Consider the following 14714-nt stretch of genomic DNA (forward strand, 5'->3'; position numbering starts at 1 on the left):
GTACAAAGCATTTGAAAATTAAATTTGGTTTACATTGTTCTATTATTTGCTCCTCACAATGTTCCAGGCAGTTAAAATTGCTGGGGATCACAGTGATGATAGCAGCGATGAGCTGAAGAGAGGAAAAATGAAGGCTTTTCTGTCTTTGGCTCGTTTTTCGGATACTGAGTATCAAAGAATCGAAGATCGTATGAAATCATCAGAGTTTGAAAATAAGCAAGCTTTGCTGAAGAAAGCCAAGTATGAAGTTGGCCTTCTAAGGGAGCATAAAGTTCAGAATAATCGGTAAGTCTCATAGCTGAAGCTGGTCATGTTAATAAATTGATTGAAGTTTCCAATAAGTAATCATGGACACCATCGTATTTTTCACTAAGATGGCATCCATGCCCAATTTTAAAAAAATATGTAATAAAATTGCCATCTGGTGTGATAGCTAAATCTATTTTCTCAGGGTATCTTGAAATTTTAGCCATTTAAAATTTTTAAGTACAACTTTTTTGTTCCTATTTTTAGGATATTTTTACATGATATTGTCCATTCCTTTAAAAAGCTACTATAATGAAGCATTGCAGCTAATGCTACTGTAATAAAAAGAAATTAAAATTGCCCTGGTCTTTTTATCTTGGAACTGTATTAATTTCACCATATTATCCTGATATTCTTGGAACAAGTGGTTTATCAATGAATTTCTTGCAGGCAAATTGTGCAATTATCTTTTGCATAATTATTAATATTTAATCAGAGGAGTTTTTGGATGGAGGTTTTGTTTCTCATTTTGTGCTGCTTAGATATGCTGTGAAAGTTCAGAGGGAGCTGCAACTAGATGAATGTGAAATTCGCGCCCTGGGAGAAGATCGTAAGCGTTTCTTATGCAAAGCAGTTGAGAACTACATTATGTGTTTATTAAGTGGAGAAGAGCATGACATGTGGATCTTCCGTCTCTGTTCTCTCTGGCTTGAGAATGCTGGACTTTCTGAAGTCAATGCAATGATTCAGGTTGGTCTTGCTGAAGTCTTATTTTTCTGCTTCATGTTGGGGTTGCTTCAGATTGAGAGCCAGTTTGGTACAATGGCTAGAAAGCAGGAGACTGAGTGCTTGGCCTAACTTAAGCACGAAGCCAGTTGGTTGGCCTTGGGCCAGTCACTCACTCTCAGTCCTAGGAAGAAGACAATTGCAAACTATTTCCAAAAAGAATTGTGAGATGGATGGTGTAGAATGAGATAGATAATAGACAGACAGACACGTTGCTCAAAAAACTGCTGAGACTTATCCAAGCAGTTGCCAGGAGTCAGTATTGACTCGAAGGTGCACACACACACACACACACACAAACACATTTGAGGCTGAAGCTAGGGCCAGCTACTTTTATGGTGTGAATCTTTAATTTGGATACTAAGCCTTTATTATGTAAATCCAGCTTTTGTAAAAAAAAAAAAAAAAAAAAACAACTTGTGCATGTTAGTTTTATTTGGATTTTACATATTTTGTGCATATTATATGCTACATCTACAGTTTCTCAAAATCAGAACAAATTTTGCGTTGTATTACTTCATTATTGTTGCGGTGTTCACTAGATAAATATAGTTGGTTAGTTTGAAAGATACTACCTTGTTTTTCTCCTACATAGAGAAATGATTAGAACTAAAGCATTGCATTTGGCACACTCCTCCTTTCTTCTGTCTCACTTTCATTATGCCTGCCTCACTTCATTAGCTTTTGTTCTTGGGATATGTGGCAAGGTTATCTGAATTAATTAGCATCAGCTTGCTATCTTAATAGCGTTTTCGATTGTTACTTTTTCAGGCTAGTGTAAGAAAGTCTCCAACTTGCATAAACACCAATTGTGTTCCATATTGATTCTTTTTTATATATACCAAGCATACCTTAATCTTTTGTAGCTTTATTTGTTTTACTTTTCAGTCTGGTCTACAACTCTGGTGATCTATGCTTACCTCTATAGCGAAGGGAAAGAAAACATCCAGAGTGGTTTAGATAAAAAAGAGATCTGCTAGTCTAGTTAGCAACCAGTATTATGTTTGCATGGCTTTCTTGGTAATACAAGTAGTCCTTGCTTAATGACCTTAATTTCCAATTCCATTGCTGAATGAAGCAGTTGTTAAGCAAAACAATACATGACTGCACCAACTTGTGACAGCAGTTCCAACAGAACCGTGATTGTTAAGTGAGACATCACAGGACTATTGACTTTGCTTGTCAAAAGAAAAAGGTTGAAAGTGGTGATCCCATGACCACCGGATGCTGCAACCATCATAAATGCATGAGGGCTGCCATGCACCTGAATTGCAGTCATGTGAACACAGGGCATTGCAATATTTGTGACTTGTGTGTGAACATGAGTCACAAATAATTGTTTTCAGTGCTGTCGTAACTTTGAACAGTCACTAAAGGAATGGTTGTTAATCAAGGGTTACCGGTATATTAGATCCCAAGATCAGATTAGTATAATCATTTTCTTTTGCTGAAAAGATAATGGTATTTCCACATTCAATTGATGAGGCATATTAATAATAATGGATTACCAGGTGGATAAAAATCGATGCTTTTTTTTAAAAAAAAAAGATTAAAACATCAGTTTTCTTAAATTTAAATCAGATTTTTAAAATTTTTTATCAAATTTATTTTAATAAAATACTTTTGGAGTAAAAATCTAACAATAGTTTTCTATTTAAGATACATTAATAATTTAATTTATTCGGCATGAAATGGGGCTTAGTTATGTAGGATGAGGCTGTATATTCTGCAATATTGGGACTGTCAGTAAGTCAACAGCAAGTCATAGGAGGAGCTGCTGCGGAACAGAGATGACAATTGCTCTTTCAAAATTATGGTTTAATTTGAGTTGATTTAAATCAAGCCTTTTTACTCAAATCAAGCCTTTAAATCAAATCCACCCTGTTGGATTATAGCCATTCTGTCTGGCATTCATAAAACTTATATAAACATCTTACTCTGTAAAGAAGTTTGCCCGTGTTTAAATACTATTCTTTTTCTATTTTGTCTCTATTTTACATGCTCTTCTGCATAACAGAAGGAGGCACAGAGAATCCCATCCTATAAATTCTTGCCACTGATGTACCAACTGGCTGCTCGAATGGGAACCAAGACGAATGGGTTTCATGAGATTTTGAATAAGGTAATTGGTCTTCAATTGTCATGTATCTTCCTCATTTACAAATACATTACATAGTTTTTGTTTAAATTTTAAGTAGGTATGATAGAAGAGTAGCATGATTTTTTTTTTCTTAGAATGTATGTGGACAGTTGAGCTAGTAGAATCCTTTCTTCATTGCTTTAGATATTTTGACAACGCTAAAGGATTTCTTTGATTTATAACAGGGTCAAACAACTTTGTCAAGAAATACTCACTGTGACATACATTACATTAGTTAAATGTTTGTGGTGGGGTGCTCAAAAAAAAACACCTAGGTAGTCTTCAGCTTATGTCCACAGTTCAAAATTACAGTGGCACTGGCGAAATGGGCTATCCTTGAAATGGTAGGTCCTTGAAGTTTTGTCTCTGTCATGGTGTCCCTGTGATGATGTATCCCAAAGATCTTGTACTGCTTATCATCCCCACTGCCCTCTTTAGTACACACCTCTTTGCAGCACTCCCTTGCCCTTGTGGCCTCTGCTAGCCCATCTGCAGCCTCCATTGGCCCTCCCAGGATACTTTCCTGACCCCAAAAACTTATCTATGATAACCCCACCCACTGTGGCAACTGTACTCCCTGCATTCCTTGCCTAGGACTCCTAGCTCTTCCCACTTAATGACCCATGCATCCAGGGATTATGACGGCACCCAGGGGTTACTGGCACTGCCGACATTGCCTTTGCTAAGCTACGTGGTCATGTCATGTCACACTTGGCAATGACAAACCCAATCCCCATTGTTGTCATATCCTGCAAACCACTTGTAAGTGGAATAAAAACTAATTTTCATTTAAAGTAAATATAGTGAAACTCAAAGTAAATTAATGAACCACAGCTAATATAAATCTTTAGAGAGGAGCCATACACAAGGCTTTGTGTCCACATATACTTCTGAGTTAAAGCATATTGAACATTATTGTTGAAGCTTTGATGCTTGTTAATGTTCAGTTCATATTTTATTTTCAATAATCAACTTTTTAAATATTTTCCTTGAATAGCTTATAGCAAGAATTTCTCTCGACCATCCACATCACACTTTGTTTATAATTTTGGCATTGGCTAATGCTAACAAAGATGAACTCCTGACCAAGTCAGAAGTGACTAGAAGAAGTGGACCAATAAAAAATGTGCCAAAAGAAACATCTCCTCTTGACATGGTATTTAAATTTAACTGAATTTGCATTATTTTGGGTTGTAAAAAATAGTAAAGGAATCATAGGACTTATCAACTTTAAAGATGAGGATACAACTTTTTTCTTCTGCAGTATTTTCTGTTTCCTCATATCAGATTTATTTTATGTCTCTGATTAATTTAATCTTTGCATTTGAATTTTTAACTTCCTTTTAAAAAAAAAACACAACTCATCCTGCAGGATCGAATGGAGGCTGCTAGCAATATAATTAACATTGTAAAAGACAAAAGACCTGATATGGTGGTAAAAGTTGAAGCCCTTTGTGATGCTTATATTACTTTGGCAAACATGGATGCAACTCCCTGGAAAAACCACAGAAGTATGTATTTGGGGAATTGGGGATTGTTTGGATGCTTTGAATCAATTCATTTTTAAACTGTTTTCTGTCAACAATGAATTTTACTTGGAGTATATTATATATGAATGCTGTATGCTTTAAATATTTTCCCAATTTGCTGTCTAGTAGATGAGAGTTGATTTATTTGGCAGGGTATAAATCTAAATAATAATTAAGTAAATTAAAATAAATTGATTGATAGTGGCTAAGTAGAACCTCTGAAATATCTTTCAATAATATCAGAAATGTATTCTGAACTTCTTCAAAGACCATTCCCAAAACATTGACTATAGTATGATAAGGGGTGCTGGCCTTAAAAGTTATATTGACTCAATGAACAGCAAATATTTATTAATATGAGGCATGTATTGTTTATCCAGGCGGCATAAAGATTCCTTCGGATCAACCTCTAATTAAGTTAAAAAATCTAGAGGATGTTGCTGTACCTACAATGGAAATAAAGGTAAATCAATTTAAGTTACATTTAAGTCTCAGTAAACCTTTTTGGCCCAGTTGTTGTTGTGAGCAGCAGAGAAATGAAACATCCTTTGTTGTTCAGTTGAACATTTCAGTTAGGGGAGGAACAAATGTCAAGAAATATCTACACTTCATCTAAATTTCTGTGTGGTTTTAGGTGGATCCTAGTGGCAAATATGAAAATTTGATTACAATAAGATCATTCAAACCAGAATTTCGCTTAGCAGGCGGGGTCAATCTACCCAAAATAATAGATTGCATTGGATCAGATGGACAACAGAGAAGGCAGCTTGTGAAGGTGAGTTCTCTGTTTCATTATGAAATGTGAACAGGATTATAGATGTGGCACTTTTGTATACTGCCAAGTTCCTCACATCAGAATAGGTATGATAAAATATTCAGTCACAAATATACACACTATTAAGCTTATTTCTCAGTTGAGGAACATTTTAGTATGGGAGTGCGTACATAGAAACATGTTTCTTCCTCCAGTACCATTCTGAATTTGCACTGTTGGGTCAGCATTCTATCATGGGAGCTTCTGTATATTTTTATTTTACTGTATGAGAATTTAGATAGTAACAATTAGCATATGATAATGGTAGTGAGTTTTTTTGCAATGCTTACCAAAGTTTTTCCACACTTTTGAGCAGTTCCAAAGAAAGAAGGTTCATCTGAAATTGCAGTTTCATTCTCACTCTCATTTAGAATGCAAAGGTTGTGGGGATGTGTGGAGACATTTTTTGTGATAATTGCTATCCCTTACACATTTACATGAATACAGTTTCCATTTGCTTCTCTGAATGTACATAGGATCAGGTTATATAATTCTGCATTTACATTCAATGGGGACAATGCTATTTCTGTTGCTTTTTTAAAAAATCTCTTAAAGGGGCGTGACGATCTGAGACAGGATGCTGTTATGCAACAGGTTTTCCAGATGTGCAATACTCTGCTACAGCAAGATGCTGACACTAGAAAAAGAAAACTGACCATTCGCAGATACAAGGCAAGTTTTGCATGAAAATTGCCTGCTGTGGGTATAATGTTGATGCCCTAAATGCAGGAGGAACTGCTTTGTACAAGACCATTCATTTATGTTCTGTTCCTCATTAATTGTAGAATAAGTGATCTAACCACCAGGCAAACAGGTTGCCAACCTTTCTCCTCCATCGGAATAAGTGTTTGCCTAGTTTGGAATGACTTCTGCAGGGTAGTTATAATTTTCCAGAGCCTGACACAGATCTTGCCCAGCATCTGATGCTTGGGAACCTGCTGAGGATTTAGCCTGGGACCCTTCTTTATTTATTCTACTTCTGTTTGGAGTAACAGCCAAAACTCTAGACACATTATAATATGAGTTAAATGAGTTAAAAAGAAAAAAAATGATGCAATTAGTGCAATTTATATTGATATACTGCTCGACTTATATACATTTGTTCAGTGACTGTTCAAAGTTACAATGACGCTGAACAAATAGTTGTTAGAACTGATTCTCAAAGTTCCAACCATCCCTGAACATGGTCAGAATCTTGAATGCTTGGCAATCCATTCCCACTTACAACTGGTTGCCAAGCGCCCCATGATCTTTTGATTGCCATTTCTAACCTTTCCTGCAGGCTTCCTCTGAAAATCTTTGGGGAAGCCAGCAGGAAAGATCACAAGACACTGGGGAAGTCTTCTCCCATCCACCCTTGGACTCATGCTATGCTTCTCACCCACACACCCACACATGTAGTGCTTCTTGCACACCCTACCTGACCTACACAGCACCTTTCGCACACACCCTTGTTCACATTCCATGATCTGCACATCTGGAACATTCTCCCCAACCTTTGTGGTGCCTTTTGTGCTTCTTCCCCAACCTTTGCAATGACTCTCACACATATTCTTGTATCCTCATCAACCTCGCACACACCCATGCCATACCTTTGCTTATCTGCCCATGGACCTGGGACTTGTAACTTTCTACCAGTTTTCCCACTGGCTTAGGCTGTGGAAACCAGCGGGATATTACCTTGCTTAACAACCAGGAGATTCTGTTAATGACATCAACCGGGACTGCAAGGATTGCCATCACTAAGTGATGGGGCAATGTTTTATGACTGCATTGCTTCATGTTCAAAATTCCAGTTCCAATTGCCCTCGTAAGACAAGGACTACCTGTGTGAGCCCAGAAAGTATGAATAATATGTAGCATTCTATATACTTCTATCTGAAATGCATTACAGCTTGTGCTCAGCTGCTGAATCTTTCCCCTCATTGCAGAGTAGCTTTACAGCAGGTCAACTTGTACATGTCCTCTTTCCTTCCTTTTTATCTTGAGAGTTTTCTTCTGTCTTTAAATAATGACAATCACAATTCTGTGGTAATGCACTCTCTAGCACTTTCTTGATTAACCAGAGATCATATAATTCAGAATGGTTCTGCTTTGTCTGCCTCTTTAGGTTGTTCCCCTTTCTCAGAGAAGTGGCGTCTTAGAGTGGTGCACTGGCACAATTCCTTTGGGTGAATTCCTCATCAATACTGACAGTAGTGCTCACAAACGCTACAGACCACAAGACTACAGTAGCTTAGATTGCCAAAAGAAAATGTTGGTAAGTCCGCTATGTTAAATCAAGCCAATAAATGCTTCTTCATTTGTAGAAACTGGACATAAGAAAATAGATGGGGTAATAAAAATACGGTTCTTCCCATGAAAGAGAATCATGTTGTCAAACAGTGGTTTAGTATTCACTGAGAAAAGTAATATGATCTCAGAGACTTTACCATGTAATAGGAATTAGGGCTTCAAATTTAGCTAAGCAGTGGTACAGATGGATCAAACTGTCAAGTATAATGACATGATGACACATTGACACAGTGAAACCAATATGAAATCAAGAACAAGAAGAAGGACATAGTATTTGAAACCCTGATTGCAAGGAGAATGTCTTCAGATGCGATACCATCCCTGGAAAAAAAAATTTTCTTTTGTAGCTATCTGCCGTCCCTCACTTAGTGAGATATCTTGACAAGGGCTTCAGATGATGCTCCAATGAATTTGGAAGCTATTTTTGGCAGATGATCATTTCTTTTGGTATCGCATCCCAAGATGTTTGCCAGTTAAAGCTAAAAGAAGCCCTTTGAGTTGATCCAGAAATAGCTCCCTGGCACTGCAGATAGGATCCTACTAATCAGTTCCAATTGACAGCCATGTGCCCTAAAATTTATATATAGTTTTCAAAGGCAGGTAGCACTACATATAGTCTCATAATCCAGACATCATTACCAGATTCTACGGCTATTCTATTTTAATTGCAGAACTCTAGAAGATCAATCAATGGCAACAAAGAGAAAATCTCTCTTCAAATCCATCTGGTGTTTTTTTATTTGTTTGCTTATTTATCTATCTGTATTAAAGGTTCTTTTGCTGTCCAGATGAGGGAGCCCTGCCAAATTCAATACTTTATCCACCACATTATGGTGTTTCTTTACAATGTTATCAAAATATCTAGTGCTCTTTTACATATGCATTCATACTTTGTAGGAAGAAGATGTTATTTTCTTGTGTAATTGCAAGCTAGTTTTATTTGAAAGCATTTTTCATACCATCTCTATTCATACACAAAAGAAACTACACTCAGAATTAACAGAAGAAAAGATATAAATATCTGTAAAATATTTGTGGTTTCCTTCAAAGGCTGCACAAAAGAAAGATTTTGAAGAAAAATACACTATTTTCATGGATATATGCCAGAATTTTCAACCTGTGTTTCGCTATTTCTGTATGGAAAGATTTCTGGATCCAGCAGTCTGGTTTGAGAAAAGATTGGCATACACTCGAAGTGTTGCCACTTCATCTATAGGTATTATAAAATATAAGCTTCTTATTATATTTACTATTAAACGAAGGAATTTTATTAATTTTATATGACGAGTTCTTTGTCAGCGGAGTTGCTACAGAGAAAGAAAAGGTAATCTAGAGGCAACAGTAGCTATAAATAGGGACAATCTTTTGATGATTTAACTTTTGGGAATGGGCAAAATCTAATAGTAACATGGTTCTTTGGAGACCTGGGCAAAGGCAAATTGTTTCTTTTTGTCCTTTGGAATGGGAAGGGGGATTGTATTATTTTAAACTAGCAGCTGGCATCTTTTAGATGGCCAGAAGTGATTTAATATTGATCAGGAGGACAAGGGCCACAATTGTAGGATGGATGATGCAAAGGGCACAGGGAAGCACCACACAGATACTGTCAGCCAGGCTTTTTCCCTCCTGTAGTTGTTTATATCTGGGTTTGCTTGGTTGTTTATTTGATCTCAAAATCATTAACATCTCAAAATCATGGACATCATGTCACTAATAATTAGCAGTTGTGATTGGAAAAGTTTTTGGAAGTCAGACTAAGAACGGCACAACACCCCAAGTTGCCCGTCCTTCCTTTATTGATCTAATACTTGTGCCTTTCCCCTTCAAAATGGTAGGAATCTATACTGGTGATTTTTCAGGTAGGATTCCAGAAACTCCAAAATGGGTTTGCTGTTAACCACTTTGTGTTTTTTAAAATAATGGATTCAGTTTTGGTAAGTTAAATATTTTAATAGATTGTGTATATAGTTACTTTTATTATCTTCCTATTTTTATTGAGGTGTGTTATTCGGATAGCTAATGAAAAACAAATTATGCTTTACTCTGTTAATTAGAGTTTAAAATAAATATGTTGTATGTATTATCAATACAGAAATATAATTATATGAAAATATTAGCTTTGTACCACAGCTGCATACAGTATATATGAGCTATTAACTATCTGCAGTTCTTTATTCCCCTTGAAAAAATATTTCTGACAATCAGGGCATAATTGGAGCATTGGATTTCTTGCTAGATTATACTGAGGAAGGGGAAGAAATCCACTTTTTATATTGCAGTAGGCTTTCAAAAAAATATAAACTGGATACAAGTACTTCTGGATCAATTTTGGATATTTCCATTTCAGTTGGCTACATACTTGGTCTTGGAGACAGGCACGTACAGAATATTCTGTTAGATGAAGAAAGTGCAGAACTTGTACATATTGATCTAGGTATGTACCAAAGGAATCAAGTGTTTAGATTTTGATGTGAGTCCCATTCAAGCATTATAAAAATAAGAGGGTTCACCATTCTGATTAACTCTGCTCTTTCTCCTGTGTATTGCATGGTTGTCTGAAGAAGAAAGGCCTCATGTGTATGAAATGGTGCATCACTGCTTGCATTAAGGCTTTTTGCCTTAAGGATAAATATACTTCATGAACAATATTGATGTTCAGTTTCTAAACATCAGCATAGGGCTTCACCATTGATCGAGTCATAGAGGAAGGAACAGTGTAACATGATAAAAGAATGAAGTTAAAAAATGCAAAATTATATCATGAACTCCAAAAACATTGACTAGATTGGTCATATTTCTTCTTGCCCTTATTTTTGAAAAGACACAAGAAGCATTTACAATGCCAATTGGGGCCAGAATTTCCATTCCTAAGCAGCGTAGTTGTAAAGCACCATTGCATTGCTTGGTGACAGCAATCCCTACACTCCTGGTTGCTGTTGTCAGTTGAATTTCATAATCATTAGGTGAGGCAACTTCCTACCAGCTTCTCACAACCAAATCGGTGAGAAAGCTGACAGAAAGTTGTAGGACCCAGGTACTTGCAAGCAGGATGGCAGGGAAGGTAAGTGGCTGCTGCCAGGTGCAAAAAGACCCAAAGATGCCAGAGAGTTGCCGTGAGGGTCAGGGAAGGTATGCAGGTGGCAGGGAAGTGCAGCAAGGATCCGGGAGTGTGAATCCAGAGGGGCTAGGAGGGGTGCATGAATATGGGAGCTTTACTCCTGTGACTTGACCTTCCCTACCAGCTTCCCCATTGACTTTCTGGGGAAATTGGTGGGAAAGGTCACAAATGGTGATCACGTGATCATGGGCAGTGCAATCAGTTGTAACTGCAAGCCTGTTGCCAAGCACCCATATTACGATCACATGTCCATGGGGATGCTGGGACACTGGAACTCAAAGCCCAGTTATAACCAGCAACATCATTATTTTGAATGATTGCTAAATGAATGGTCGTAAATGGAGGACTACCTGTAATTTAATAATAGCTAAAAATATGTACTGTTACCTCATTGCTGCAATCAATTGTATTTCCTGCCTTTTAAAAATATATTTTAATGCTGTATGGGTACGTGAGGATTGTGGAAAGGTGCTTTTAACTCACTGACCTTCAACTTCTGCTTTCTTTTCTTCACTAGGAGTTGCCTTTGAGCAGGGCAAAATCCTTCCTACTCCGGAGACTGTACCTTTTAGGCTAACAAGAGACATAGTCGATGGCATGGGTGTTGCTGGTGTTGAGGGGGTCTTCAGGAGGTATAATTACTCCTTTCAAAGCATTTTAGCATTATGTGTGCTGCCAGGATATTCAGTTTTTACAGTTTGGGAAATTGAGTTGGTAAAAACTGTTTTAATTTTTAAAAATGTGGCCCATGTGAGCTGATTGTAAACTTTATTACTTCCTAGAAAAAAACACATTGTAAGGTTTTCTATAAAAGTTAAAATAGAAACTGGTTTTGACATTAAAATCTGTTTGGAAATCATTTAGATGCTGTGAAAAAACTATGAATGTTATGAGAAATTCTCAAGAAGCCCTGCTAACAATTGTAGAAGTAAGTGTTTCTTGGCTAAATATAACATTGAAAGTAATTCTTATATTAAATATACTTTGGTGTGTTGGACTACTATACTCCATAATTAACATTTTGCATCCCAAAAGACAACTTAGTTGGTAAGTAGGTTAAAAATTCTGATTCCTCTCCTATCTCAGTGAATATTGAAATGGAAGCAATATAATACAAATAGTGCATTATTGCTGAAACATGTTAATGTCATTCTGAATTCATGTTCCAATAAAGCAGACTTATAGCACAAGAAATATTAGACTGACATTCAATCATTTTAACACCAAGTGAAAGAATAAAGCAGTAGACCAATCTAGGAAGGCATTCAGAAAGCTCTTCATGTTGAATTGCTTTGGACCTGATGATACAAAGATATGGCAAACAGCAGCATAGGTACAGACTCCAGAAAACAGATAATAGTTTACTATGAATCATGTTGGAACTTTGAATTAAGTACTAAGAGGGTCTATCCATCCATCCATCTAAATTGCTATATAATGGATAACTATAAAGGCTCTTGAAGGGATATAAGAACATAAGTAATGGCTGCTGGATCGGGCCTCTGCCCATCTAGTCCAGCAGTCTGTTCTCAACATTAGCCACCCAATTACACAACGAAGCCTACTAGTCACCCAGCAAATGACCTTCAGAGGCTGCCATCAAAACTGACAGCCCTCGATCACCATGACTTTCATAAATTGGTCCAATCGTTTTTTAAAGCCAGCCATGCTGGTAGCCAGCACCACATCTCATGGTAGCAACTTCTCAAATTGAATTACTACATATTGTGTAGTAACATACTTATCAAGTGTTGGTTTGGGAAGGAGCTGCAGTCTTCTTTCCAGACCCCAGTTGCTGTATTCCCAAAATAAAAAATTCATATACTTTACAGCCATAAAATCCTTCAATGAGCATTCTTCCTGTCAGTCAACAAAATAAGAGCTAATAACAAAATATAACACTTGGGATTGCAGATTGAGGCAACCTTATCGCTAGTTATTTGATTTGGTTATTTGATGGAACCAGAGTTCAATAGTTGAATTTATGGATTGAACAATTCTAAATTTTGGCTTAGAATGCCAATAATAAAATTATGCTACACAGATAAAACTTAATATATTTCTGTAAGAGATGGGCAGTGGAAGTATCTTTTTAGAGACATTATTGTGTCTCCTTTGATATTTAGGTGCTTCTATATGATCCTCTTTTTGACTGGACTATGAATCCTTTGAAAGCTTTATATCTGCAGCAAAGGTCAGAAGATGAAGCTGATGTCAGCTCCAACTTCAGTAGTGCTGATCAAGGATGTAACAAAAAAGCAAAGTAAGGACAAATATTATTATTTTGCACGTTTTGTATTTATGAATTAGTATCTGTATGCCTCCTAAAACTCTTGTTTCCTTCTCAGTGGTGAAAACCAGCTGTTCAATAAAGTGGCAGAGCGTGTTTTGATACGACTTCAGGAGAAACTTAAAGGAATGGAAGAAGGTACAGTGCTCAGTGTTGCCGGCCAGGTGAACTTCCTCATACAGCAAGCCATGGACCCCAAAAATCTTAGTCGCCTCTTCCCAGGGTGGAAACCATGGGTATAAAAATATACTATAAGGAAATCAGACATGATTTCCAGAAGCGGTTACAAACATTTTCATGGTTCCTAAGGAAAGTAGAATTTAAAAATATTACATGGAAAATGTTGAATCAAAAAGCATTACTGTATTGCACTTATTCCAGTGTGATGAAAGCAACATCAGAGTTGTACTGTAAGCCCTGTCCCTTTTTTATATATATCTTTAAAATTAAAATGAAAGCAGTAAAATCCTGTGGACGTCCCAGAAGGATTAGTCTTTTGCTTGCATTGGTATAACAAGGAACATGGCTTCCTGGTCTTAACCCCCAGACACGAATTTCAGGAAATTAACAATATTACAATTTGCTTTAACAAAGGGGAAATATTTTTCAGTAAGCCCCACTCCTTGTTTGGTTTAAGAATGCTACTGCAGCACAGTAGTTCTTGTTTCTGCTGCGTTTAAAATGATCAAACTGACATCAAGCCTGTTAGTGCAATATGGTCCCCTTGCCTTTCTCCTAGACAAGACGAGAATGTACTCAAGATAAAAACGTGCATCTATGCATGTTAATGATGATGCTGTGCATCCTGCTATATAAATATTTAGGAATTTCTGATTTATAATATATATAAAGTTGTAGTTTTTTTAAAAAAAAAAACTGATAACAGGAAATTGTGTGTGTGTGTGTATATGTATATATGTACCGTGTGCGGTTCTGAAGACATTTCAAAAGAAAAATAGGAATTCACAATAACACATACAATCAGAAATAATTGCACAGCACTACATTACTTTTCATTATTACTAAAGAGTGCATTGGCTTTGGTTTGATAGACCAACTGGCATAATCTATCCTACTTTATGCTGTAATAATGGGGGAGGGAAATTCCCCCCCCCCTTTTTTTTTTCTTTTTACAATGAATGTGAATATAGATTTCTTACAAACAAAATAATTCCAGTAAAGGTTTTAGTTTATACTACCAGTAGCAAGACACTCCTATGTCCACTATGTTGTTCTATATCATGGAAAATATAACCTTATTTTACATTTCATTATCAATTAAATTTAGTTCAGTATTAAGCTAATCCTTTTTGTTATAACTTGTATGTGCACTTTGGAACCTGGAAAAAGTTACTGAAGGAACTTTGTGAATTAAAATATATTGTAAACACTGTTGTGGGCACATGCTTTTTTTTTTGAGAAACAAAGTAGTATTCAGGTGGAACTATTTTTTTATTTGCTTTTCATTAGACTATTATTTGTATATTGATATGCTT

At 36.4% G+C, this 14714-nt stretch overlaps 1 protein-coding gene across 1 annotated transcript in view; it reads left to right on the top strand.

Annotated features, from left to right (window-relative positions):
* The window catches only part of ATM (ATM serine/threonine kinase), a 58849-nt gene extending 44239 nt beyond the window's left edge, over positions 1–14610 (top strand). The window contains exons 49-63 of the mRNA XM_026685346.2: positions 68–285; positions 789–996; positions 3050–3154; positions 4170–4328; positions 4545–4683; positions 5082–5164; positions 5336–5476; positions 6071–6187; positions 7626–7775; positions 8861–9026; positions 10158–10244; positions 11446–11560; positions 11793–11856; positions 13055–13191; positions 13277–14610. Of these exons, the coding sequence (XP_026541131.2) occupies positions 68–285; positions 789–996; positions 3050–3154; positions 4170–4328; positions 4545–4683; positions 5082–5164; positions 5336–5476; positions 6071–6187; positions 7626–7775; positions 8861–9026; positions 10158–10244; positions 11446–11560; positions 11793–11856; positions 13055–13191; positions 13277–13460 (2073 nt within the window). The 3' untranslated portion in view covers positions 13461–14610. The remainder of the gene's footprint in view (positions 1–67; positions 286–788; positions 997–3049; positions 3155–4169; positions 4329–4544; positions 4684–5081; positions 5165–5335; positions 5477–6070; positions 6188–7625; positions 7776–8860; positions 9027–10157; positions 10245–11445; positions 11561–11792; positions 11857–13054; positions 13192–13276) is intronic.
* The last annotated feature ends 104 nt before the right edge of the window (positions 14611–14714 follow it).

The sequence above is a fragment of the Notechis scutatus genome, chromosome 5 (assembly GCF_049901735.1).
Source record: "Notechis scutatus isolate UNSWTSFEM ecotype Mainland chromosome 5, rNotScu1.2, whole genome shotgun sequence".
Classification (NCBI taxonomy): domain Eukaryota; kingdom Metazoa; phylum Chordata; class Lepidosauria; order Squamata; family Elapidae; genus Notechis; species Notechis scutatus.